Source organism: Sus scrofa, chromosome 7 (assembly GCF_054392235.1).
Source record: "Sus scrofa isolate SSC_HxYL_T2T_F1_AM1 chromosome 7, Sscrofa_HxYL_maternal_Yorkshire_Landrace_v2.0, whole genome shotgun sequence".
In the NCBI taxonomy this organism is placed as follows: Eukaryota; Metazoa; Chordata; class Mammalia; order Artiodactyla; family Suidae; genus Sus; species Sus scrofa.
Genome location: NC_139389.1, coordinates 54,939,943 through 54,967,302, shown reverse-complemented (window position 1 = coordinate 54,967,302; position 27,360 = coordinate 54,939,943). Strand labels below are relative to the sequence as shown.

Sequence of the window (27,360 nt, the reverse complement as noted above, 5' to 3'; positions counted from 1 at the left end):
GGCTCCCTGCACCTTCCCTGTGCTTGGTTGGGGTCTGGAGCCGAGTGTGCCCAGGGCCTGCTTTTCAGCACGTGGCTTGGGTTCCCGTGTTAACGACCCCAAATCGGGATCTCAGAGAATTGAGTGTGCATGCCGTCTGATCACTCTGAGTCTTCTGGAACAACCAGCTGAGAAGTTTCAAAGGGCCAGGTGTAACTGGTCTGGGGGATGTAGCCCGTGAGGGAGACTGAGATGGGGACAAAGAAGCCAGTTTGTCACAGGAAAAAAAAGAAGTGAGCATTAACAGCCTTAGGCCGTGTAGGTGGGGTGTGGCACCTGGGCGCCTTGGAACCCTTTTTCCTCTTCCCTTGGGATTCTTCTGCTTCCAGAACCCTGTTTGGCCCGAGTCTTACTGACCCCTGCAGTGAGACTGGGTAAATATGGCCCCTGCCTCCCACCCCCTCACTCATGACGCATTCCTTTAATCCGACCCGTCTCCAGGTCGCCAGCTGGCAGAGATGCAGCAGATTCCAAACCCCAGCTGGTGCCAGAGTGTTTACACGGGGAAGCTTGGCAGACAACTTGCCCCCAGGCTGCTCAGCTGGAGGAAAAGGTAGAAAGACGTCCCAGAGCTGAGGGCCAGTTTGTTTGCAGACTTTCCCTCCTTCCTCTCTCCCCCGCCCCCTCCCTCTGCTGCCTGCTCTGTCCCCAGAAAGTGAACAGGAAAAGAATCCCTCTGTGTGCTAGGAGGTGCCGGGCTGGGGACTCCCCTGCTCACCCTTTCCATCTGTGAAACCCTTCATGTGGCACTCGGAACACACGCAGGCCAGGGGCCTTTCACTTCCTGACCGGAGCAGATCAGATTATTATTTAAAAGACATTATTTGTCAGTATAAAGACAATCTCCACAGTGCGTGTGACTTTAAAGAATCAGTGCTAGAAGCTCTGTGGGCCAGTGTTCCTGAAGCCAGCCCAGGGATTCCTTCCTGCAGCCTGAGGGCCATGCTTCCTCCTGACAACCCCTGCAACACGGGGCAGGTGGTCGCTCAGTAGGGGCTTTTTTTTTTTTTTTTCTCCCTGCCCCGGGCTACACCTGTGGCATATGGAAGTTCCCAGGCTAGGGGTCAAATCAGCGCTGTAGCTGCCAGCCTACACCACAGCCACAGCAATGCCAGATCCGAGCCGTTTCTGTGACCTATACCACAGCTCATGACAGCTACAGATCCCTAACCTACTGAGCAAGGCCAGGGATTGAACCTACATCCTCATGGGTACTAGTCGGGTCTTAACCTGCTGAGCCACAACGGGAGCTCTGCGGGGAGCTTGTGAGAAGCCAGGCCCAGGGCATCCTGCACACAGAAAGCTGTTTCTGTGGTTGTCGGCATCGTTGGTCAGTGGGAACTCAGAGAGCAGCTGTTGGTCAGCCTCCTGCTGGTTTCCTAGGGACTGTTCCCAGCATGTACGTATGGGAGAGAATCCTGCTGATTGGAAGCGCCCTGTTGCCAGCGGTTGTATGGACAAGTTAATTATTGTGAGGTAGTGTTTGTAAAAGCCTTTTATTGGAGGAGTGGAACTGCTTCAGTCAGGGTCCCACGGGAAACCGATGCATGATGAAAGGTTATGGAAGACACTGTTCACCAGGGTGGAGATAGGACCAAGGAAAACAGATAGGGGATGGAGAAACACCCCAGGGCTTGCAAAAGTGGAAGAGAGCCCCAAACCTGAACAGACCGCGGATGGCGCAGCTGCAGAACTTGAGGGCCAGAGAGAGGAGGAGAGACAGCTGTGGCTGAAGGAGGAGGCTGGACCTTTGGTCCAGGATCAGGTCACAGCCACATCGCCCAGTAGGGACAGAGCCAGGCTGTGACACCCTCCCCGTGCCCTCTCACCTCCTTTGGATTCAGTGAAGCCAGGGTTCCAGGAAGCCCACTGGTGCACTCCCTAAAGGTCATTGCCCTCTGCTCTGGGACCCGGGACTCATCCAGGGGCGTGTAGCACTTACAGATTCCCTTCTGTCTCCTGTTTGAATCCTGCCTCCTTTATGCTCATGGGCAGTCGGAAAGGGTGGTGAAGCGGGACTGGCGCTCCTGAAATACTACAGGCTCTGACAACAGCCTTTGGGGACAGATGTTTCCTGATTGCAATAGGCCAGATCATTTACCACTTTTTCTCTAAACTACTTATTGCCCTGATCTTGGGTGAGACCAGGATGGCCCTGGCTTCTGAAAAGTGGCTGCACGTTAAATGCCTCCACTTCCCTCTTTTGCCCTAGTTCAGATAATACTCAAGTACCACTTAAACCCGTTTCCTTCTCGGCTGGTGCTCTGCACACTCGGCCCTCAGGGACCAGGAGGAGGCTCCAGTGGTGTGTAAATGGAATGCTAATCCCTGTGTCCAGTTACCACTAGTCTTTGAATATCAGTATCCAACAGGAAATTACCTCCTCGACAGTTTCACATGGAGGCCTCAGACTCACTTGTCCATCAGGTAAACTGATAACATTTAATTGGCAAATTATGAAACATGAGACAGCCTTTAGAGTTCAATGGCTGTAAAGAAAGGTTTGAGTTTTTATGTGACAATGTTGCCTCCCTTTTATGTCACAGTGTTGCCTCTAATTGAGGGAAGTCTTTGTTTTTTCTCCTGGGCTGGGATATTTGGGGAAGCAAGATGTTGAAAGGCCCACTGGGCTGGAATGGGCAGCATCCCATTGATGAACTCCATAGGCAAAGAGTTGACTTTGGAGCCTGGTAGCTTTTTGAATGAATGAATCAGACCCTCCAAGGGGCCTGAGGGCCAGATTTCCTTTCTTCTTCCCATTTTATTATTAACTTTTTTGTCTTTTTTTTTTTTTTTTTTTTTTTGGTATTTTCTAGGGCCGCACCTGCAGCATATGGAGATTCGAGGCTAGGGGTCTAACCGGAGCTGTAACCACCAGCCGATGCCACAGCCACAGCAATGCGGGATCCAAGCCGCGTCTGCAACCTACACCACAGCTCACGGCAACGCTGGATCCTTAACCCACTGAGTGAGGCCAGGGATCGAACCTGCAACCTCATGGTTCCTAGTCGGATTCGTTAACCACTGAGCCATGATGGGGACTCCCTTCTTCCCATTTTAGACTAGCTTGTTTGAAACAGATGGGCAGCTGAGGTCTGAAGTTGGCTCATGCAGTGGATGGCACCCCAAAGCCACCATGCGTGCATGAAGCTAGCCAGTTCTGTCTGGAGGCCTCTGTGCTCTCTCAGCACAGTCATGATTCTTCTAACCCTCCCCCTCCCCACTACTTAGCTACAATCTGTACGGCTCTCTGGCTCTCCCACCCCCTCCCAGAAGTCCTCATCCATCTCCAAACACAGAGCACTTACTGACATTCACCGAGTCCCTCCTCTGGGCCAGGGACCCTGGGGTTGCCTTGGCGTCTGCCTTGGGAAAGGAAAAGAGCCCCCACTTGTCCTTTGTCTAATCATGTTCTGATTCATGACATCTGTTCTTGTTGTTTCACAATTAACTCCTCTTGAGGCAAAATTGCCATCATTCGTTTTCAGGCCCATTGTTCAGGGGTGCTTAGGGTACTTGAGTCTTACGTCACAGTCCACTGGATCTTGGGTTCCAGTCCCACCTTGGGGGCTTATTGGCTATGTGCCCTTGGAAGCCTCGTAAGCTTTTCGAGCCTCACTTGTTCTGTATAATAGGGCTTCTGAGAAGATTAAATAAGATAATTTCTGTTAAGTGTTTACAGTGGTTCCTGGCACGAGGGGGAGCTCAGTAAATAACAGTAATAGTAGCAGCAGGGGTTGTTTCTTCCAGAGCTGGAGGTTAAATGAGGTGGTCCTGTTTGTTGTTGAGTACAGGGCCTGGCATTGAATGAACTCTCACACATTCGTTGTTGATCCTTACAGGCTTGTTGAGAGTTACATGAGGTCACCACGTAAGATGTCACAACCTGGCCTGGCTTGCAGTTGATGTTTGATAAAGGACGGTCAGTTTTATCGATTCCGAAATTAAGGCTAAGTTGATAGTCTCGCTTTTCTGATGTTGGGCTCTGAGCCTTTGAGGGAAGCAAGTGGATCTTAGAATTTTTTTTGCATCTCCAGTAGCATCGTGCTTTGCCAGAGCATGCACTCAGGAAGCATTCTGTGATTGATGGGATGATTTTATACTGTAAAAGTTTCAAAAATCTTTAATTTTTTTTTTTTATAATTAAGCTGCACTTTTTTTTTTTTTTTTTTTTTTTTTTTTGGTCTTTTTGTCTTTTTGCTATTTCTTTGGGCTGCTCCCGCGGCATATGGAGGTTCCCAGGTTAGGGGTCAAATCAGAGCTGTAGCCACTGGCCTACGCCAGAGCCACAGCAACGTGGGATCCGAGCCGCGTCTGCAACCTACACCACAGCTCACAGCAACGCCGGATCGTTAACCCACTGAGTAAGGGCAGGGACCGAACCCACAACCTCATGGTTCCTAGTCGGATTCGTTAACCACTGCGCCACGATGGGAACTCCCAAAAATCTTTAATTTTTTAAAAAAATTCTCTAATTCTAAACAAAGATAGGTTTCTGGGGTGTGAAGGTGTCTTACCAGCCCACTTTGCATGCATGTGTGCGTGCGCGCGCGCGCGCACACACACACACACACACACACACACACACACAAACACTTCTAATGCTTTCCTTGACACATCTGCTAGAAGACCCAGTGTGGCCATTGTAAGCTCCAGGAGAAAGCCCCTGAATCATTGCATGGCTGTGGTGACAGTCACTGCAGGCGTCAGAACATGAGCCCTGGCCCTCAGCCAGACGCTTACCTGCCTGAGGGTTCTGATTCTGAACATAGGGGAGACATAGCGGAAGCTGAGGGGCCGATGGGAGGCTGGAGGCCTCCTGATGGTCCTCTGGGCAGCACCCTGACAACCCCCACCCCGGAACTTCCTGTGAGTCCATCCTGGTGGCCCTGCCTGTCACCTGGATGCAGGAGAGGTGGTGGCCTTGGAGGGTGGCAGGGTCAGAGGAAAGGATTCGTGAGACATAGAAATGTTTCCCAGCCCCCCTATGAGTGTGATAGGGTGGGGGTGTTAATTCTGTCCCTACCCTGTGTCCTCCACTGTCCTCTTGGACTTCCTGTTTCCCCCTCTGAATTCCACCAATTCAAGGTGTTGACTGAATATCTTCTCTGGATCTAGACAAGTGTCAGAACCTCAGAGGTGACAGGGATCCATCCCTTTCCTTGGTGTGCATCCCATTTCCTCACAAGATTCCCTCTTGAATAGATGCGTTCCTTCCAGCTCCCCTCTTGGGCTCTCTCATCTCCCCTTCATGCCTGCCCTGGGTTCCAGCTTCTGCCCCCTCCTCCTCTGCTGCGTTTACTCAGCAAGCTTCCCAGTGACCTTCTGCTCCCAAATCTGAAGGACTCTTCATACATCCATTCATTCCACAGATATTTATTGGGAAGCCCTCTATGTACTGAGCACTGTTCCAGCTACTCTGGACCCATCAGAAAAAAAAAAAAAAAAGTTAAGACTGCTACCACCTGCAGCGAACATCTCAGTCCCAGGCCAGCTGGTCCCCCCTGGAGCCTGGTCTCCTTCTGATGCTCTCCTCTGGCTGCTGGCTTCCTTCTGCCTCTCTGGCCCTTCTCAGCCCTCCTTCGCCCCGCCTCCCCCCAGCTCTGGACCACAACTGTTTTCTCTCTTGGTTGATAATCCCACCACCCACAACCTTCTGAAGAACCATCCTAACACCAGGCACATCTTATTGCAGTTAAGTGTTTGTGCGTCTGTTTTCTGAACACACCAGCGCACTGCTCTTGGCTGCTCCCCCCATCCCAGTGGTGCCATCGAGTCCTCTGGAAACCATCCCACACTGTCCTGTGTCTGTGGCCATCGCTTTCGTCCAGGCCCGTGAGATCCTTCCTTCCTCAGTGGCTTGCTGCCACCCACCCTTCCACAGCCCACCCTCTGTGCCCTGAGCAGAGCAGGCTTTCTGCGGTGGAGACCTCATTGTTGTCCTTTCCTGCTGAAAGCCCCCAACAGGTAGGATAAAGTCCAGCTTTTATACCTGCCATAAAGGGCCCTTCACAGGACCAGGTTCTTGCCAGCCTCATCGCCTTCACACGCAGACCGTTCACGTCCCGGGCGTTGAATGTCTCCTGCTTCCCTGCCCGAGTGCATGCAGCCTCCTTCCTGCCTCCTTTTGCCCTGTCCATCCCTTCAGCATACAGGTGGGGCAGAACCTTCTGGGTGAAGTTCTCCATGGCGGTGGGATCAGCGGAGGGGGGGGCTCTCCCTGTCTCAGTCAGGGCCCCTCTGGTCTGTACCCTCTGATAATGACAGTGTCATTGTGTTGTAACTGGGCTTTTCTGTACTGATTTGTTGAACCGGACTCCAAATTTGGGCGGTACCTTTCCTGCCTGGGATGGTGTTTGGAGTGGGGGTGTTCCCGTGTCTGGGAGTTTAGGGGACAAAGCTTAGAAAGCTGAGGGGATGGTACCTGTGGAGTCCTGAGATCTAGGCAGGGGTCCTGTTTTTTTGCAGGGCTGCACCCCGCAGGCCCACAAGCTTTGTCATGGTCCAGCCTCGAGACTGAAGGAAGAGCCCGGAGACAGCGGCAGAGGCATCAGAGGTTTCTTGGACAGGGGGTCTTACAGAGGGTCCTGAAGTGACATGCCACGTGTGCAGCAAGCGACAAGCAGGACATGGCAGTGGTGTTTGCTGCTGCGGGGAGAAGGAGGCTGCCATTTAGGCAGACTTGACGTCAGGTGGGCTCCTCAGTTACCAGGGGCTGTGGCGAAGAGGACTGCAGGGTCATGTGAAGGAAGCAGGGCCCGGTCGAGCAGCAGATGCACAGAGAGCAGGAGAACAGCCATCTTGAGTGGCCTGACCCTCCAGGAGTCGTGGAGGACTGTGGAAAATTCCACTTCCCTGTGGGATTTTGGGAAGATGAATCTGTAGTCTTTCCCACTGCAGTCAGGGAGGTGGCAGCGCTCTGGGCGGTTCTTTAATCTGCCCTTTGCAGGCCCTGGCCTTGGTTCCTGCCTCAGAGTGGGTGTATGGTGGGGCCAGAGCAGTGTCTGAAGAGTGCCCCCCTCCGGCCTTGGCAGGGAGGCGTCTCCCCTCCTTTGTTGTGTGTGTCTGTGTTTCTGCATCCTCTCCTCCTTTCGGTCTCGCTCTGTGTTGTCTTTTGTGGAGATTATCTGTGCTTCTCAACTAAAGCTTAAAGTCACTGGTGTCCCTGGTGGTTCCTGTCCCTTCTTGTGTCCCCCCTGAAATAGAGGTGGCCTGGGGTGGGGGGTCACCTGACCCCTGGCTCTTGCTCTAAGGCCTGGATGCATCAGCAAGTGTTGGGGGCAGGTGGATGTTGCATGCCAAGCGTTGGGTGAAGGTGCCTGAAGCCGCCCATCAGCCTCTTGAGGATCAGCTGTGAGTTCACACTTGGTCTGGCCTCTCTGGGGTGTGGTTTTCTTCTGGTCTGCCTTTACCCTGTGTGGGGTCACAGGCAACCTCCTGGGGCACCGGGAGGCTGTGGTGGAGGCTGGCCTCCTGGGCAGAGAAAAAGCACTGCATGTTTTGGAGTGTCATTTGAAATACCAATTTCAATTAGTAGAAATGAGGTTTTGTAGTAATATATAGGTAGGTGTGTGTGTGTGTGTGTGTGTGTGTGTGTGTGTGTGTGTGTGTGTGTGTGTATGTGTGTGTCAGGGGAGGAGGAGAGAGGGAGAAAGTCTCCTGGAGTATAGCATGGAGCCTCGCTATCAGCATTTTCTGGGGCTTGGTTTAATTCAGTTTTGGGGTATGGAGGGGCTCTTTTGTGGCAAAGTGTGGGTAGTGTTTACCTCAAGTGGTGCCTTGGGATTACATTTGTATTTTCGGTTTCTCTGTAGCACATTTTTCTAGACACTTCTGCCTTTTATGCTGTTGTTTTCCTTCTCCAGCATCCCCTGTGAGTATCACTGCCAAACGGGGATAATTGAGGGCCGGGTGTTTTTCGTTCTCTGCACTGGCTTTGATTTAATTCACCTGAATCCCATCATCATCCCTTAAGTCCTCGCAGGTGCCCTCACACAGGGGTCCGTGGTGGGTCTTAATAGACTCTCACACGAGAGGCGGCCTGCCTGCCCAGAGGGGGCTTATAACACGCATCCCTCGAGTGTCTGGAAGAGGTGCTTTGAGTCAAGATACGCAGAGCAGAGCCCCGGGCCTGGCCTCAGCTTCCCATCGCGTGTGGAACGTAAGGATTTTGCTGGTATTCGAGGGCACTCTCGTCGCCAGGCCCACTGCTGCTGAATCCCTCATCCCCTCAGCAGGGAAGTGGGTACTGAAACTGGGACAGCTGAGACCACACAGCGAAATTCCAGGAGTGGTGTATTGTAAAAACTCATCTCTTTACCTTCTTGCCCTGGTTCGAATATGGGTGGAGGTGCACAGCCCAAGTTAGGCCCTTTCTCCACCTGCCCCAGTACCTGGGAAGAGTCTGAGGGTCCCCCTGGCAAACCTGCCTCAGCACCCCCTCCCCCACCACCCCCTGACAGCCCTGGTTTGTGGCCCCTGGTGGTGCGGCTTTGCTGTCTTGGGTTCGTGTTCCTTGCAAGCTCTATTCCATGTGCCTGGCTCTTCAGTCAGAATGTGGGGGTCGACAGGCTCATGTTTTAAGTAGGAGGCTTTCCAGATGGTGGAGAACAATTAAAAATGGTTGCAGTGAAAAGGGGAAAAAAAAGTGCCTGCTTGCTCTTTCCTTTCCTAATTGTGAACAAGCCACTGAAGGCAGATCCTTGTGGACCCCCGCCTAGTCCAGCGACCCTGGCTCTTCAGAGCCCCGAATAATCCTTTCACTGCCCTGCCCCCCAATAGGAGGAAATGCTGCAGTTCCTTGGGCATGATTCTCCCTGGCAGTTACTCTTGAGGACTGCTAGTGATTAGTGACTGGCTGTCGCAGAAACAGCTGTGACAGTTAGAATTGCCCCCGTGTGCTTCCCGCCTTGGGGCAACGAAAGCCTCTTTGGAAACTGCAGCTCAGATGAGGCTGTATTGGTGCATGGTTCCTTTTCTGCAATCAGATCTAAAATGTTGCTTCCTCTTAACCCTCCAAAAATTACTTGGGCCCTAAAATTTGACACTCCAAAACTGTCTCTTTTCTGTATTGATGTTTAAGGTATTTTAAGGATGACACTGCATCTGAACGGGTGGCTTTTGGTCAGGAGTAAAGATATTTTGGAGCTCCTGTCATGGCTCAGTGGTTAATGAATCTGACTAGGAACGATGAGGTTTCGGGTTCGATCCCTGGCCTCGATCAGTGGGTTAAGGATCCGGCGTTGCCATGAGTTGTGGTGTAAGTTGCAAACGCAGCTCGGATCCCGAGTTGCTGTGGCTGTGTAGGCCAGCAGCTGTAGCTTCGATTGGACCCCTAGCCTGGGAACCTCCATATGCTGCAGGTGTGGCCCTGGAAAATACACACACACACAAAAATTTTTTTTGTCGTGGAGTTCCTGTTGTGGCTCAGTGGATACGAATCTGACTAGCATCTGTGAGGACACAGGTTCAATCCCTGGCCTCACTCAGTGAGTTATGGGTCCAGAGTTGCTGTGAGCTGTGGTGTAGGTCGCAGACACGGCTTGGATCTGGTATTGCTGTGGCTGTGCTATAGGCCGGCAGCTATATCTCCAATTCAACCCCTAGCCTGGGAACCTCCATATGCTGCAGGTACGGTCCTAAAATTAAAAAAAAAAAAAAAAAAATTTGTCCTAACCCATGTGTGTGTTTTAGGAATATCCACAAAGGATCTTAACTCTGCTATGCAGTGCAAGAGAAGTGCATTTTAAGAACATGGATATTCTACAAAGCTATTTTGTGTGAACATGTCTTTATTTCATTATTTTTGATGACCAGGCACTTTTCTGTTTTTAGTTTTTAGCTTCTGTGGGGAATGGTTTATAGGTATGCAGAGCTATTCAAATAAGGGGATGGCGGGTGAAGGGGTGTGAAGTGTATAATTACGTATAAGGATTTGAAATTTTTTTTTTTTTTTTTTTTTTTTTTGGTCTTTTCTGGGGCCGCTCCCACGGCACATGGAGGTTCCCAGGCTAGGAGTCTCATCGGAGCTGTAGCTGCTGGCCTACACCACAGCCACAGCAACTCAGGAGCCGAGCCACGTCTGCAACCTACACTGCAGCTCAGGGCAACGCTGGATCTTTAACCCACTGTGTGAGGCCAGGGATCGAACCCACAACCTCATGGTTCCTATTCGGATTTGTTAACCACTGAGCCATGACGGGAACTCCGAGGATTTGAAATATTGACTCAGAGCTCTTTGAAGAAGCAGATGAGAGTGTGCATATATTAAGGCCTCCAGAGGGAAAAAATATATATTACATGGAATGTATGTATTTTATCTCAGGCTATCTGTAAGGCACATACGGGGTCAAGTTCAGTCCATCTAAGCATGGATTGCATAAATATGCAATCTTAAATTTCTAGGTAAAGTTGCATCTGTAAGGGAAGTGAGGAAGAGCTGGCCCTAGATCCCCTCCTGTGTCTCAGTACTTCCTTCCAGTTCAGTCTCCATGTGCATCTTTTTAAAAGTCTCTTCAGAGGCTTTTTAAACTCTTTAAGTGACCCGGCCTAAATTCCTTTTGATTCCAGTATCAAGTTTAGACCTTGGAACCGATGAATGCGCTGAAGCAAGTACTATCATCTTAGCGTGGCTGCTCTGGTTACGGGTGCTTCTCATAAACATAGTGTCGATTTGTAACCCGATATAAAACTGCGACTGCGGAGTTCCCATCTTGGCTTGGTGGTAAACGGACCTGCCCAGTATCCATGAGGTTGCGGGTTCGACCCCCGGCCTCACTCAGTGGGTTAGGGATCTGGTGTTGCTGTGATCTGTGGTGTAGGCTGGCAGCTACAGCTCCGATTTGACCCCTGGCCTAGAAACTTCCATATGCTTCGGGTGTGGCCCTAAAAGAAAAAAAGACAAAAAATGTAAAAAGTGCAATCATGACTATTAGTTGTGAATCTGCTTAGCATGGTGGACACGGGCTTGTAGAGAGGCTGGTGTGTGTGTTTGAGTAGCTTTGCCTCGTTCTCATGTCAAAGGCAGTTTTTCAAGTGAGAAGACCGAACCTCCCGGTGTTGCTAAAAGCCACACAGAAGGTACTGTCAGAACCCTGCCCCTGGTTGCAGGCGCTCAGCCCCCCTCGCCAGCCCCCGGTCACCCAGACGGGGAATTTCAGAATGCAGGCGTGAAAAGCATCTTTGTCTCAGCCAGATCTGCCTTTCATTGAGTGACAGAGGGGTGGCAAACCACAGACATCAAGTCCCGGCATCAAAACGTGCATGCAGGTGACCAACCAGCCTCATGAAGCAGACACTCCAGGAGAGAAAGCCTAAAAGACTTTTATTTAAAAAACAGAAAACAAAAAACCCTCCCTCACCAATTGGGCAGGACTTTGAAGTGTTTTCCTGTCTGACTGAAATTTTCCTCTCCACCGCCTCTCTTGGCAGAGAGATGCAGAATTACCTTGGGGCAGCTCTGAGTGGAGATGGTTTGGCTTCCTGAGAGCAGGCCAAGCTGGAAGGAAGAGGCACAGGCATCCCCACTGTCAGGCATGGAGGTTACGGGTCCCCTGCGGGGACTCTGTTTTAGCTCCAAGGAGGGGCAGAGCGGTTTGGAGCAGGGCTGCCAGCCCACCTGCTCCCTACCCCACCCCGTCCTTGATGGCTGGTCTCCCAGCGCAGCCCCTTCCAAGGCCCAGTGCGTGGATGTGACCAGAAATAAACAAGAAACCAAACCAGAGGTTAGGTACTACCTACAAGGCAAGCCCATGAGGCTGCCTTCATCCTACCTCTCTTCTTGTGTTTGGTATCCAGATATCAGCTTGCAGTGAAAGGGAGCAGAGCCTTGGGAAGCCCAGGTGTGCCTGGGGTCTGGGGCCAGCAAGGAGCCCTGCTTTCCTGCTGTCAGATACAGGGGACGCCTGGACCTCGTCTTCACAGGGTGCAGAAGCAGTAATATATTTTCAATTTGTAGGAACATCTCTCAACAAGTCGTCCATATAAGGCTGTTTTTGGCAGTGGCTCAACTGGAACTAGGAAACAGTAGCCTTTTGGCCCTAACGGTGGGGGGGGGACCTTTCAGGCCATCCCTTCTGACCACCTTCCTAAGCTTATCTGTAAAATGAGAATGTTTGTCAGTGTCTGCCTCGTAGGGTTGTTGTGAGAATTACATGAAATGATTTTTAGAAGGCGCTTAGACCCGTGCCTGGCATGGAGTTAAGCCCTTGATGACATTCACCACCAGTATTTTTGTTCCTCATGGGTGAGAAGACTGGGGTCCAGGGAGGGGAAATGCCTTGCCTGAGGTCCCCTTGCTGCCTCTGAGCAGAACTGGGGCTGGAATCCAAGTTCACTATGCTTTGCTGGAGGCAGCTGTCTTACTGGCATCCTTGGTCTAGTTGCAATCGAGAGCTCAGATTCATGTGCCCCTAATAGGATACGGCATGTGGGATGGCTTTGGTTTTGTTATGGCTACACAGCTATGCTCAATGTCACTGCCTTTGTGCTTGATGCCCTGTTTGAGTTAAGAATTCAGTGAAGCTTCGTGTGTGTGTGTGTGTGTGTGTGTGTGTGTAGTGTGGTGGTGGCAGCCTTGCCTACGTAATTTAGCATCCTCACTCTCTCTCTCTTTTTTTTTTTTTTTCTTTTGCTCTTTTTGTCTTTTTAGGGCTGCACCCGAGGCATATGGAAATTCCCAGGCTAGGGGTCTAATTGGAACGGTAGCCTCTGCCTACACCACAGCCACAGCAACACGGGATCCAAGCCCTGTCTATGACCTACACCACAGTTCACAGCAACGCCGGATCCTTAACCCACTGAGAGAGGCCAGGGATTGAACCTTCGTCCTCATGGATGCTAGTTGGGCTTGTTAACAACTGAGCCACGACGAAAATCCCTAGCATTCTCCTTTGCGTTAAGTGTGTTAGCATGTTTTCACTTTTAACCTTTCACCTTTAACCTTTGAGCCTGGCATTTTAAATGCTATTAAACTCAGTGTTTCCAATAAACAGCCTTAGAGGGATGGGAAATCACTGGAATGACTTTGTTTTGTTTTTTTCAGGGTTGCACTTGCGGCATATGGAGGTTCCCAGGCTAGGGGTCTAATCGGAGCTGTAGCCGCTGGCCTACACCACAGCCACAGCAACTCAGGATCTGAGCCACATCTGCAACCTACACCACAGCTCACAGGTAATGCCAGATCCTTAACCCACTGAGTGAGGCTAGGGATCGAACCTGAAACCTCATGGTTCCTAGTCAGATTCATTTCCACTGTGCCACAATGGGAACTCCTGGAATGACATTTTTTTTTAATTTTTTTATCATGTATTATATATATTTTTTTCTACTGTACAGCATGGTGACCCAGTTACACATACATGTATACATTCTTTTTTTTTTTTTTTTTTTTTTTTCTGTCTTTCTGCTATTTCTTTGGGCCGATCCCACGGCATATGGAGGTTCCCAGGCTAGGGGTCAAATCAGAGCTGTAGCCACCGCCCTATGCCAGAGACACAGCAACACAGGATCTGAGCCACGTCTGCAACCTACACCACAGCTCACGGCAACGCTGGATCCTCAACCCACTGAGCAAGGGCAGGGACGGAACCCGCAACCTCATGGTTCCTAGTCGGATTCGTTAACCACTGCGCCACAACGGGAACTCCACATGTATACATTCTTTTTTCTCACATTACGTGTTCTGTCATAAGTGACTAGACAGAGTTCCCAGTGCTACACAGCAGGATCCCATTGCTCATCCATCCCAAAGGCAACATTCTGCATCTGTTTACCCCAAGCTCCGAGTCCCTCCCACTCCCTTCCCTTCCCCCTTGGCAACCACAAGTCTCTTCTCCAAGTCCATGATTTTCTTTTCTATGGAAAGGTTCCTTTGTACCATGTATTAGATTCCAGATATAAGTGATATCATATGGTATTTGTCTTTCTGACTTACATCACTCAGTATGAGAGTCTCTAGTTCCATCCATGTTGCCATATATGGCATTATGTTCTTTTTTTATGGCCGAGTAGTATTCTACTGTGTATCTATACCACATCTTCCTAATCCAGTCATCTATCAGTGGACATTTGGGTTGATTCCATGTCTTGGCTATTGTGAATACTGCTGCAATGAACATGAGGGTGCATGTGTCTTTTTTAAGGAAACTTTGGTCCAGATATGTGCCCAAGAGTGGGATTGCTGGGTCATATGGTAGTTCTATGTATAGTTTTCTAAGGTACCTCCATACTGATCTCCACAGTGGTTGTATCAGCTTACATTCCCACTAGCAGTGCAGGAGGGTTCCCTTTTCTCCACACCCCCTCCAGCACTTGTTATTTGTGGACTTATTAATGATGACCATTCTGACTGGTGTGAGGTGGTATCTCAAGGTAGTTTTGATTTGCATTTCTCTAATAATCAGTGATGTTGAGCATTGTTTCAAGAGCTTGTTGGCCATCTGTATATCTTCCTTGGAGAAATGTCTATTCAGGTCTTTTGCTCATCTTTCAATTGGGTTGTTGGCTTTTTTTTTGCCGTTGAGTTGTATAAGTTGGTTGTATATTTTAGAGATTAGGCCCTTGTGGAATGACTTTTTTGACAGGCCTCTGTCCCTCAGCCATCCGTGCCACATGCTCCCAGACAGCACTTGCTGAGGGGGCTTGTCGGCAGTTTCAACCCTGATCTGCAAGGTTGGGAGAAGTATGGAGTGAAGGTTTGGGTGCCAGAGGACCTTTTAAAGCACAAAGAATGGTGTTTTGTTTTGTTTGGCTGCACCCCAGGCATGTGGAAGTTCCCGGGCCAGAGGTCAAACCCGAGCCACAGCAGTGACAAGGCCAAGTCCTTAACCACTATGCCACCAGTGAACTCCCAGAGAATGGTTTTTATGCTGGAGAAGTAGCGTTGATGGCGGTGGTGGGGAGAGGGGTCCAGTCTTTTTGTTTAATTAATGGATAAAGTGAATCCAGGAGTTGATCATTCCTTCCTCCTTCTTATGGCTTCAAGAAAGCTTAGGGCCCAATTTCTGGCCACCTTTAGTCAACGAGCTGGACTTTCTGGAATGTGTTTCTATGGATCAGCATCATTCTTCTCCCCACCCCCTGCCTTCAATGTATATATTTTGCTCCTCTCCTGATGCTATTGTGTGTCACCATTCAATTTGATGTGCCATGTTGTGACTCCTAAGTTTGTTTTGGGAATGTATTTTTTAAAAGTAAAAGTCAAATTGAATGTTGTCTTTTCTGCTTGTAAAGTTGTGAGGTCCTGGCGGGGAGGGAGCCCGCCCTCTCTGTGCCCCAGGTTTAGCCTCATCTTGGTGAGACGTGTAATGTGGGAGCGAGCACGGCTGCTAGAAATAAAGATGCACCGTTTGGAATGGTTTCTGCTGCCACCACCTGGGCTTGGGGGAGGGATGGAAAAATACTGGAATCTCAGATTTTTGCCTTCATCCGAGTCCTGGATCCTATTCGCTCAGAATCATGTTCAAAAAGCATTTGTTGAGCATTTATCTGCGGTCACTAAATATTACAGCTGCTTGCAGTGTTCGCTCATCAAATAGGTGTTTACAAGATACTGACTATGTGCCCAGCCCTGAGACAGACCCTAGAGAGAGAGGCGACATGCACCGGGGAATGAATGAGGCAGAGGCTCAGGTGACAGCACAGATACACGCCCCCTGCTTAATCCTGTGTGTGGTTAACAAGCGCTTGCTAGTGTGGGCTCTTTCAGGCAATGGGTTAATAATCATCAAACTGAGTAAGATCCCCACTCTCCTAGAACTTACATACCAGTGAAGGGAGAGTTTAAGAAAACAAGGAGAGGTAAACCCTAGAGTGCTGTATACCTACCAAGTGTGGATTTTAGGGTGTGTAAATTTCATCCCAATAAAGGTTAAAAAAGAAAAAGCCTTGGCCCACACTGGCCTTTGGGTTTGCCCAGATACAGTTGACCCTCTGCCTGCCTCTTGTGTGCATAGTGCTGCTGGCTGACACATGTCTAACCCCGAAGCCCATCTCCTGGAGATTTGGGGTCATTTGGGGACATACACAGGGCAGTGGGACGTTTGGTTCACCCGACTAGCACAGCCCCAGCTGAAGGGGAGCCAGGCGACCCTCTGCCACCTGTTGCAGCTCCTGCTGTGAGTAAGCGGCCTTTTTGCCATCTATTTAGTGTCACGTTCTTTCATCTTTGTGCTTTTTTTTTTTTTTTGTGACTTAGCTGCTTAAGATGGCCCTGATGTATGGTGCTGGGCGTCGTCTTGGGATCCTGAGCCCCGGAAGGTTGCCATGGGCCTGGCTGAGACCCCTCAGGCCACAGTGTCATTAGCCTCTTCAAGGTTCATGCTTCAACAAGTGTGTTACATTTGGCGTCTCACGTAAACCAAGATTCCGCATTCATCGGTTGATGGAGCTGTTGTGACCAGAGGCCTGTAGAAACCTAACCCCGTGTTCCCCTAGGAGCAGTGGTCCAGTGTCACTAGGGTCATGGTGACTTCCCAGAATGGAGTGACTGTGAGTAATAAGGATTGACTGGATTGCAGGACCAGGCCAAGGGTATCTGCCCTGCCCAAATACCAAACAGCCTCCCTCCCTAAAAACACTGCAATTCTTCTTCCAGCAGTTCATCTTCTGCCCTATTGTGTTAACTCCTGTGTCAATAGCTGTTTCCCTTAATTCGGGATATAACCTCTTGCGTAGGACAGTGTTCCTTCATGCACCATTTTAGTGGGTGTGTGTGTATCTGAGTTGGGGCAAATTGAGACAAAAACACAGCGTTTTTCCTTTTTTTTTTTTTTGTCTTTTCTAGAGCCATACCCGAGGCATATGGAGGTTCCCAGGCTAGGGGTCTAATCAGAGCTGTAGCTGCCAACCTACACCAGGGCCACAGAAACACCAGATCCAAGCCGAGTCTGCAACCTACACCACAGCTCACAGCAACGCCAGATCCTTAACCCACTGAGCAAGGTCAGGGATTGAACCTGCAACCTCATGGTTCCTAGTCGGATTCGTTAACCACTGAGCCACAATGGGAACTCCCAGCTTTCTTCCTTTAATTGAAGTATAGTTGATTCACAATGTTATATTAGTTTCAGGTGTACAGCAAAGTAATACAGTTATACATTATATTTCTTTAGATTATTTTCCATTACAGGTTATTATAAGATATCGAGTTCCTTGTGTTATACAGTAGGTCCTTGTTGTTTATTTACTATATATCTATAATTATAGTAGAGTGTATCTGCTAATCCCACACTCCTAATTTATCTCCCCCCCCTTTTCCCTTTGGTAACCATAAGTTTGTGTTCTGTGTCTAAAAACACAGCTTTTTAATTTGTTTGAAACAGACTTTCTGCCTGTTACATTTTGTGCATTTAACCTGTGAAGCCCATGGCATTTTCAGTTTTATCTTGCCAGGTTTCCCACTAGTAAATCCCTCTTGATTCATTTGTGCCCTTTGATATTTTCTAAAATTTTTTTCAATAGCAAGAATAAAGATATAAAGAAAAAAAGTCCGTACATCTGTATACACTCTCACAGAGAGCCCATTGTATTTAGGTGAGCATTTAGTGTTCAGTCTTAGGGGTAACCTTATAGGAAATAGTGGAAGCACTATAAGTGTAAGATGTTTTCGTGGCATAACCATTTATCTCTGTGTTAACATCAGTAAACAAAAGATTGACCTACACGTTTTCTATGTCTCCATACTTTGAATACTTTCATGTACACTAAGTAGATGTGTGCCTTAGTCTGTATGTTCTTGAAACCACTATTTGAGTCAGAGAGCCAAAAAAAAAAAAGTGATTTAAATGGTATTTAATAAGTTGCTTCACTACTAAATAAGTGAAGTCAGGAAAAGAAAGACAAATACCATACGATATCACTTATATGTGGAATCTAAAGTATGACACCGATGAATTCATTTGCAAAACAGAAACAGACTCACAGACATAGAAAGTAAACTTAGGGTTACCAAAGAGGAAAGGTGGAGAGGGATAAATTAGGCGTTTGGGATTAGCAGATACAGACGACTCTGTATAAAATAGCTAAGGTCCTACTGCAGAGCACATGGAACGGTATTCATTATCCTGTAATAAACCATAATGGAAAAAAATATGTATAACTGAATCCATTTGTTGTACACCAGAAACTAACATACCATCGTAAATCCACTGTACTCCAATTAACAATTTTTCAAAAAGTTGTAGCTCTTTTACCATTTTTTCACTCTTTAATCCCTTGTGTTAAGTGGTATCAACACAGTTGAAGTTATACTGTCAGAGTAAAATGAAGTAAGTTCCAAGTGGATACAAGCATAGGAAAAGCTCTCAGAATTGTCCCCACGACATGTGGAGGGAGACGTGATTCAGGCTGGCAAGAGGATGGAAGACCAAGAACACTGGGTGAAATTCGTTTTTTACGTGTTTCTGAGTTGTTTCTGTTTTTTTATACAAGACGTGTGTCTCTTGAAGTGAAAATAAAAACTGACTTACAGCGTAAGCTGATTAAATGAAATGAGTTTTGTGGAGGACACGGACCTGGCGGGAGGGACCTGCTTTGTGAGGCTGGGGGGCGCGGATGTCCCCCACGGGCCTCTCGGGCTGGGCTGCCCGTGGCTGCTCTGGGGAGCCTGGCTGCCCACCGATGCCCGCAGGGGGCAGGGTTAATTGACTGGGGGTGGCTCCCCCAGGGGTTTTGACGTGCAGCCAGGGTTGGACTCCAGTGCTCTGATGTATCTTGGGAATGTATTCTGGGCCAGCTTCAGGAGCCTGTCTGGGGGCTCACACAGTTGGTGGGGGGGTGGGTCTGTGCTCCAGGATGGGGCCGTGGGAACACCATCGGAAGAGTCTGGTAGGCACACGACACTGACCAGCTTTTCTTCCATCCTCCTCCAAGACGCAGTGCCCAGGAGAGGGTGTTGGATGGGCTGGGGAGAGGGTCTGGCCCCTTCCCTCCTCCCAGGAGGATGGTGGTCACGAGTGATACAGTGATACTCCCCTGCTTGTCCCCCAGCCACATAACTGGGGAGAGGTGTCTCAGGAAATCCTGGAGCTGTTGGGAAAGGGCGGGGGGTGCAGGTCAGTCAGAGCCCACAGAGGTCTGCTTTACTCCACCAACTTAAAAGACGAGTGTTTCCTGAATGAAATGGAGAGATTGTGCCTTGAGCATGGTACAGTGTGTGGTAAACGTTCTCTCCTTGCCTCCCTGCCTGCCTTCCATTTCATCCAGCTTCCTCTGACCCTCCCTCCTAGGGGTTGTCAGCCCCAGAAGACGAGATTGGCTCCAAGGATTCGTGGCACACAGTGTAGAGTTAGGTAGTGGGTCCAGGATGGCGCTTGAGGGTGGAGTTCAGGCATGGAGAGATCAGGCTGGGGTGTGGGTGGTGGGGGCTTCATGGAGGGCTCTGGTGTTAGCAGCCAGTAGGTGTTGAGGCATGACTGTGGGTGACCAGTGGGCGAACTAGAGGATAGCTCAGTGATGGCCCTGGAGTGGCCCCACTAGAGAAAGGAAGCAGATGTGGGTTGGGGATGCAGGCCAGAGCAGACTCCGCCTTTATTTTTTATTAAAAGTATGGTTGATTTACAGTGTTGTGCCAGTACAGCAAAGTGAGCCAGTCATACATGTATACCCTCTTTTTCTCATAATCCATCATGTTCCATCACAGGAGACTGGATATGACTCCCTGTGCTATATACAGTAGGACCTCATTGCTTATCCATTCTAAATGTAATACTTTACATCTGCCAACCCCAAACTCCCAGTCCATCCCACTTCCTATCCCCTCCCCCTTGACAACCACACGTCTCTTCTCCATGTCCGTGAGTCTGTTTCTGTTTTGCATATGGGATCATTTGTGCCATATTTTAAATTCCACATATAAGTGGTATCATATGCTGTTTGTCTTTCTCTTTCTGACTTCACTTAGTTTGAGAATCTCTAGTTCCATCCATGTTGCTGTCAATGGCATTATTTTGTTCTTTTTAATGGCTGGGTAGTATTCCATTGTGTATATATACCACATCTTCCTAATCCATTCATCAGTCAATGGACATTTAGGTTGTTTCCATGTCTTGACTATTGTGAATAGTGCTGCAGTAAACATGTCTTGACTATTGTGAATAGTGCTGCAATAAACACATGTATCTTTTTGAATTGTGATTTTGTCTGGATATATGCGTAGGAGTAGGATTTCTGGATCATATGGTAGCTCTGTATTTAGTTTTCTGAGGAACCTCCATACTGTTCTCCATAGTGGTTGTACCTGCTTACATTCCCACCAACAGTGCAGGAGGGTTCCCTTTTCTCCACACCCCCTCCGGCGTTTGCTATTTGTGGACGTATTAATGATGGCCATTCTGACTGGTGTGAGGTGGTGCCTCATTGTAGTTTTGATTTGCATTTCTCTCATAAGTAGTGATGTTCAGACTCTGCTTTTGATTTTGCATTTGGGTAGTTACTTGGAAGGGTGCGAGGCTCAATGAGGCAGCACCATTCCTGACATCAAGGAGTGCTCCTGGGAGCTCCCGGCGTGGCGCAGCAGAAGTGAATCTGACTGGCATCCACGAGGACGAAGCTTCAATCCCTGGCCTTGCTTAGTGGGTTGATGATCCAGTGTTGCTGCGAGCTGTGGTGTAGGTGGAAGACGAGGCTCAGATCCAGCGTTGCTGTGAGCTGTGGTGTAGGCCTGTAGCCACAGCTCTGATTTGACCCCTAGCCTGAAAACTTCCATACGCCTTGAGTGTGGCCCTAAAAAGACCAAAAAAAAAAAAAAAAAAAAAAAGTGACCCTGGGGGCCGGGGGGAGAATAAAGGGGAAGAGGGGGCAAGGATGAATAGTGGATGCAGTACAGATTGCAGATGACACAGCCTGTGAGCAGTCTCAGGGATGGGGGGCTCGTGGGGGGTACATAGTTGAGTTGTTCATCTGTAGGATTGGGGGGGTTTTGGTGGGGGAGCTTAAAGAAGTAGGATATATTGGGGGAAAAAACTGTAACTGCAATGTATACATGTAAGGATAACCTGACCCCCTTGCTGTACAGTGGGAAAATAAAAAAAAATAAATAAATAAATAAAAAAAAAAAGAAAAAAGAAGTAGGATATAGAGTGAGAGGGGGTAAAACTCTCCAAAAGAAGAAGTGGTAGCGCATGTTGGCTGAAGCAGAATACAGAGGTAACATCTTCTAGAGAAATAAGGGCAGTCAGATGGCAGGGAAGTTGGGAGCACTAACTCTGAGAAGGGTCCTGACCACTGGAGTGAGGTTCACGGGTGCCATTTGGACCAGGCTCTGTGTTCCCAGGGCACCTCTCACACTAGGCTCATTGGGCATCTTCCCAGCGCGCCTGACAACCACGTCCCAGGTGACAGTGTGGACATACAAGAAGACAGGTGCATGCTGCGTGAACTGTGACAGCCACTGCAGACAGGGCTTGTGACAGGGTTCTGCCATTTAAGGGACAGAGAAGACAGAACAGTAGCTTCTTCCCAGGCCTGTCAGGAGGCCACCCCTGGAGGGGCCAAAACGCGGCATTCACCTGTGTCCCTGCTGTTCTGTCTGTGGCCCAGTGTGCTTCCCAGGGTGCAGCCTGGACACCTTTTAGTTTAGAAGAGAACCAGTAACTCTAGTTATGCGGTGACCCCAGGGGACTCCCGGAAAAGGCCTGGCTCTGGCCGGCCCCTCACCTGGCCGCCCACCTGCTCCAGAGGTGAGTGGCGGTGCTTCTCAGCCCCAGCTGCATATCAGAAACATCTGGGAGCTCCCAGCCAGGCCAGCCCCACCCAGATCCGGTGGGGTTCCACAAATATCCTGGCCTTTAGGGACTCGGTAAAACGAGGCCCCAGCTCTTGGTTGTGCTGCCAGCAAATGCAGAGGCAGCGTCTGGGCCCAACAGTCGGTTCTCGCTTCCAGGCTTCGAATTGTAGTCTCTCCCCTGCAGGTTGAGTTGCAGGAGGACTGAGTTGATGGTTGATAAGCAGGTGACAGCCACACTTTTCTCACAGCGCAACCTAGATTTTAAAGGCAGCTTTTGAGGTAAACAGACTAGCAGTGGCAGGGGGAGGGGTGTCCTCCGTACTCCCCTCCCCCCACCCCACAGCAGAGCAGATGTGAAATTAGCAGCTGGAGTTCTCTGTTTCTGAAGCTCAGGTTTAGACTTTTCGGCTGCCGCCCACTATGTAGTTAGCGGGCTGGAGGATCTCAGCTTTCTGGGTTCTGGCAACCTATAGAGGGCTGTGACCTTGTCTTCTATTAGTTTCTGTCTTCACCAGTGCTAGGTACCTAGGACTAAGTTGGTAGACACCTGAATGAATGAATGAATGACTGACTGAATGGTGGATAGACTCAAACCCTTTAATTGTGAGCTCTCGGCTGCCCGAGCACACCTTGTGGCATGCCATTGGCAGTGAGGACAAGTCTGGATATCGAGCAGAGCCTGGGGTTGTTTTGTTTGTTTTTAGTGCAGCTAGTGGGAGGCATGTCATTAAAGAAAAATGGAAAAAACCCAGAACAAACGGTGCTAACTCTGCTTTAGGTAAAACCTTTCACTGCAGAGGCCTGTGGGTCTCAGATGTGGAAGGCGTGGCCCAGGGTGGTAGCAGGCTTCGCTTGTTTCCTTTGATGTGGCCAAGAAGCTAACTTGGAACTGTTCCCCTTTATTTCACAGGTCACCGCCAAGACTGCCTTCCTATTTATTTTACCTCAGTACAACGTTAGTGTGCCGACAGCAGGTAAGAGAAGCACAGGTCTCTATCTTTCCTGGGCCTCGTTAACCCCAAAGGTCTTGGAAAACTTCTTTTTCTGTGTCTGTGTGTGATCTTTTTAGATATTTAGACTCAGCATCCAACTCCCTGTTGCTGTGAAGGTGCCGCTGTGGTTAACATACCCAAATTGGTTGCATTTCTTTGTACTAACAATGAGATATCAGAAAGGGGATGTTCAGGAGTTCCCTGGGGGTCTAGTGGTTAGGTTAGGACTCAGCGCTTTCATTGCTGCAGCCTGGATTCAATCCCTGGTCTGGGAACTTAGGTCTCACATTAAGCCACTGCATGTGGCAGCCAAAAAAAAAGAAAAAAAAATGTTAAAAAACAAAAACAAAAAAAAACCACCTTTTAAAATCACCCCTACTCCCCCTCCCAAATAAAATACTTAGGAATAAACCCGACCAAGCAGGTGAAAGACTTATATGCTGAGAACTATAAAACATTAATAAAGGAAATTGAAGATGATTCACAGAAATGGAAAGATATCCCATGCTCTTGGATTAGAAAAATTAATATTATTATAATGGCCATGCTACCCAAAGCAATCTCCAGATTTCACACAATCCCTAGCAAGTTACCTATGATATTTTTTTCACAGAACTCAAATAAGTAATCCTAAAATTTGCATGGACCATGAAAGAGCCAGAATTGCCACATCAATCCTGAGGGAAAGAATAAAGCAGGAGGCATAACCCTCCCAGACTTCAGACAGTACTACAAAACTACAGTAATCAAAATGGTGTGGTATTGGCACAAAAACAGACATTGGCACAAACCGCTCAAAGATGCAGCTATGGACCACTTGTAGCCCCCAGCCTGAGGCTCTGCTCTTCATGTGTGGGGTTCTAAGTTCTACCACCAGGAACCAGGTATTGCTGGTCCCCTCCTGGTGAATAAAGAGGGGCTAGTCTTTCCTGAAACCGGTCTTCCCCTCTCTCCCCTGCAGTGGATAAGCGAGTTGTCTGGACCTGGAGATCTAGTTCTTTCTTGGCCTGGCTCTGCCAGTGGCTAGCTGGAGGACATGGGGGGCAAAGGCCTTAACCCATGGCCTTGGCTGGGGTGTTTCCTGGTCTTGCCTGCCCCCGTGGTCCTGGTAGCTAGGCTCTGGGGGATGTCATGACTTGGGGGCAACCTACTCAGTCCTTTATCTAGAATCAAAATGAGAGATACTGTCAGGAATGAGAGAGAACTCCATGCTCATGATGGAACACGAGGAAAGGCCCTGGCCAGCACCGCAGTCAGGAGACAAGGACTTACCTGCTCAGCCCTGGGCACACGCCAGGCTGGCGGCCACACGGTCTGTGCTCCTTGATGCCTTGTGAGCCAAGGCCAGGTTCAGCCTTCTCTAGTGTCTCCTGAAAATCCTCATAATGCACCTCTAGATCCAGCTGTAGTTATGAGTTACTAATGTACATTTTTTTAAGTTTTTTTTTGGTTTTAAAAACATAGGGGTAAAATATAACAGATCGTTTACCATCTTGGTCATGTTTAAGTGAACAGTTCAGTGGCATGAAGTACATTCACTCTGATATGCAACTGTCCAACTCTAGAATTCTTCGTCTTGCAAAACTGAATTCTGTACCTATTAAACAATAACCCCCCACCCCCACTCCCCTGGCAACTACCATTCTACTTTCCTTCTCTATAAATTTGACTCTTTGGAGGCTTCATGTAAGTGGAATCATATAGTATTTGTCCTTTTGTGACTGATTAAAATGTATTTGTTTTAATTTTAATTTTTATTTATTTATTTTTTTTACTTTTTAGGGCCACACTTGTGGCATATGGAGATTCCCAAGCTAGGTGTCGAATCAGAGCTATGCCACAGCCACAGCAACTTGGGATCCAAGCTGCATCTGTGACCTACACCACAGCTCACAGCAATGCCGGATCCTTAACCCACTGAGCGAGGCCAGGGATCGAACCCACATCCCCATGGGTACTAGTTGGATTCGTTTCCGCTGCACCACAATAGGAACTCCCTGACATTTGTAAACATTTTCCAAAGTATGTTTATGACTCTCAGAGGAAATTTAGAAAATACAGGTAAACAGAAGAAGATAAAAATCTCCTGTGACCCCACCACCCAAAATCTAACAGTTAATGTTTTGGAATCTTGATTCGTAACTCACCTTTTTTGTTATTAGCATGCGATGAACCTTTTTTTCCATGTCATTATTATGATTCCATTCAGTAAGACATTTTGAAAAGCTTCAGAGTTGGTTTGGGGGTTCTTTTGGCCACGCCCACATTATGTGCAAGTTCCTAGGCCAGGAATTGAACCTGAGGCACAGCAGTGACAATGCTGAATCCTTAACCACTAGGCCATCAGGGAACTCTCCTACAGAGTATTTATTCATTCATAGGGATAATCACAGTTATTCATTCAATCCCATATTATTGGATATTTCAGCTTCCAGCTTTTACGGTGCTACAGGTAAGTATTCTTGTGACTACCTGCATTCATGATTACTAGGATAAATTCCTATTACCAGGGTTTCTGGATCACGTGGTATATGTGTGTGTTAAAGGGTTTGTATCTGAATTGCCAAAATGCCCTTAGTCATCTAATTCTGGTGACTCATAAATCCTGAGTTTCTGTAAATAGGAAGAGCTTAGACTTCTTTTTTTTTTTTTTAATGTCAGAATGCCAGTTTTTTAATTTATAAAGAGATATCCGCCTATCAAAGATTGTGCCTGTATTTTCATGACATTGCTGCTTGAAGTTAGTTGAGAGGAGATGCCGGATCATAGCCCAACCATGCTATGTAACTTTCTGGGACAAAATATTGTCCTGGGGATCACAGCAGGTGAAGTACGTGTGTGAGGGATGAGCCTTGTAGGAAGGGCCTATTCGTAAAGTCAGATCATGATTTGAGGGTTGGTTTGTTGTTTTAGTATGAAACTTTACCAGGGAAATTAGGAGACCAGTGATATCCTAAAAATGTTTCTCTCAAGGATGAGCTTCAATGGCTTCAAGCTGCAGTGGTGAACCTGGAGCCTCTGAGCAGGAAGAGCATCCCCCAAGTTCCTGTCATGACCTCATTTGTTTGTTTTAACTAATTAATTAATCGATCTATCTAGTCAAATATTTGGGTGCCTGCTATGTGCTGGGGCTGGACTATAATGTATAAACCCTGTCTGATCTCTGTCTCTTGGAGCTTACCGTGTATCAGGGTAGGGACAGATAATACACAGCAAACAAGAAATAATTATGGTTGTGATAAGGAGGATGAAGGAAATATACAAGGTTGTGAGATAAGGACTCATCAAAGGGTGATGGCAAGATGTTCCTGGAAAATTGCCCTTTAAACTGAGCATGTGTGTTGGAGCTGGTGGAGGTTTAGGGCAGTCTGGGCAGAAGAAAGAACATTCTGGGCATAGGGATCCGCATGCGTGAAGGCTCACATGGGCACGTTCTAGTAACTGAAGGAAGCCCAGTGTGACCAGAGCCAGCGAGGTTTGGCCTTTTTTTCTCTGGTGGGGCTATTGAATCCTATGCCCGAGATCCTCCTCCAGATCAGAGCAGAGAAGGGATGGGACATAAAATCCATACTGAATTGAAGAGGTTTCCGTCACTTTAGAAAGAGAAGATAAAGTTTTGCTAAGTAACCCAGCTTTCATTTCAGTCTCCCCCTTTGGGGCTGTTTGCAACAGGACAAGCATGTCATGCTGAGAGATGATGCCATCAGAAGCGCCTGCTTAATTTTGTCCTGAGCTTCTCAGTCACCAGGCATGAGGGTTGGTGCTTGGTTTGTAGATTGTCGAAGATTGAAGAAAGGAGTAGTTCACACATGGGGGTGTCGGGGGCTGTTAAGGTTTCTAACTTAAAACCCTCTCCCCACCCCCATGTCTGTAGGGCTGCAGGTGCCTGGGGATGTGTAACCAGGTTCAGTTCTATCTCTAAGGTTTCTTCTTTGAGCAGCCTGTAACTTGTGCAATCCGGTGTTTCAATTGTGAATGTTAGCACAGGGGCTGTCATCCCCAATGGTCCACCAGAGTGGTCCGCCGTTTCTGAATCCTTCAGTGGCAGAGGTTTTCAGGTTCTACAGAGAACCGTCAAAGGGGGAGTTCCTGTTGTGGCTCGGCAGCAGCAAACTTGACTAGTATCCATGAGGACGTGGGTTCAATCCCTAGCTCTGCTCAGTGGGTTAAGGATCCGGCATTGCTGTGAGCTTTGGTGTAGGTCACAGATTCAGCTTGGATCCTGCATGGCTATGGCTGTGGCATAGGTCAGCAGCTGCAGCTCCCATTCAACCCCCTAGCCTGGGAACTTCCATGTGCAGCAGATGTGGTCCTAAAAAGCCGAAAAGAAAAGAAAAAAAGGAAACCTCCAAAGGGAATGCTGATGTGGTTTCCTGCTGGTTTCCTTTTGCTCCTCCCCCCACTTCCTTTCTTCCCAGCTCCCAGCATGTACTTATAGGCCTGCCAAGTGGCTTCAGCCACCAAAACGCCTCGTGTTGTAGAAGTCCAAGATCACAGTGTCAGCAAGGCCATGTTCCCTGGCCACGTGGCGCTCACTCTGTGTCCGTGGCGCACTCTGCGTCAGTTTCCATTTTCTATAAGAACATCCGCTGCGTTGGCCCATTC

The 27,360-nt window shown here is 48.5% G+C and overlaps 1 protein-coding gene across 1 annotated transcript in view; it reads left to right on the top strand.

The window, feature by feature from the left end:
* The window catches only part of TRAM2 (translocation associated membrane protein 2), an 83,398-nt gene that overhangs the window by 25,181 nt on the left and 30,857 nt on the right, over positions 1 to 27,360 (top strand). Inside the window, 1 exon segment of the mRNA NM_001444986.1 lies at positions 22,674 to 22,737. Within this exon segment, the coding sequence (NP_001431915.1) occupies positions 22,674 to 22,737 (64 nt within the window).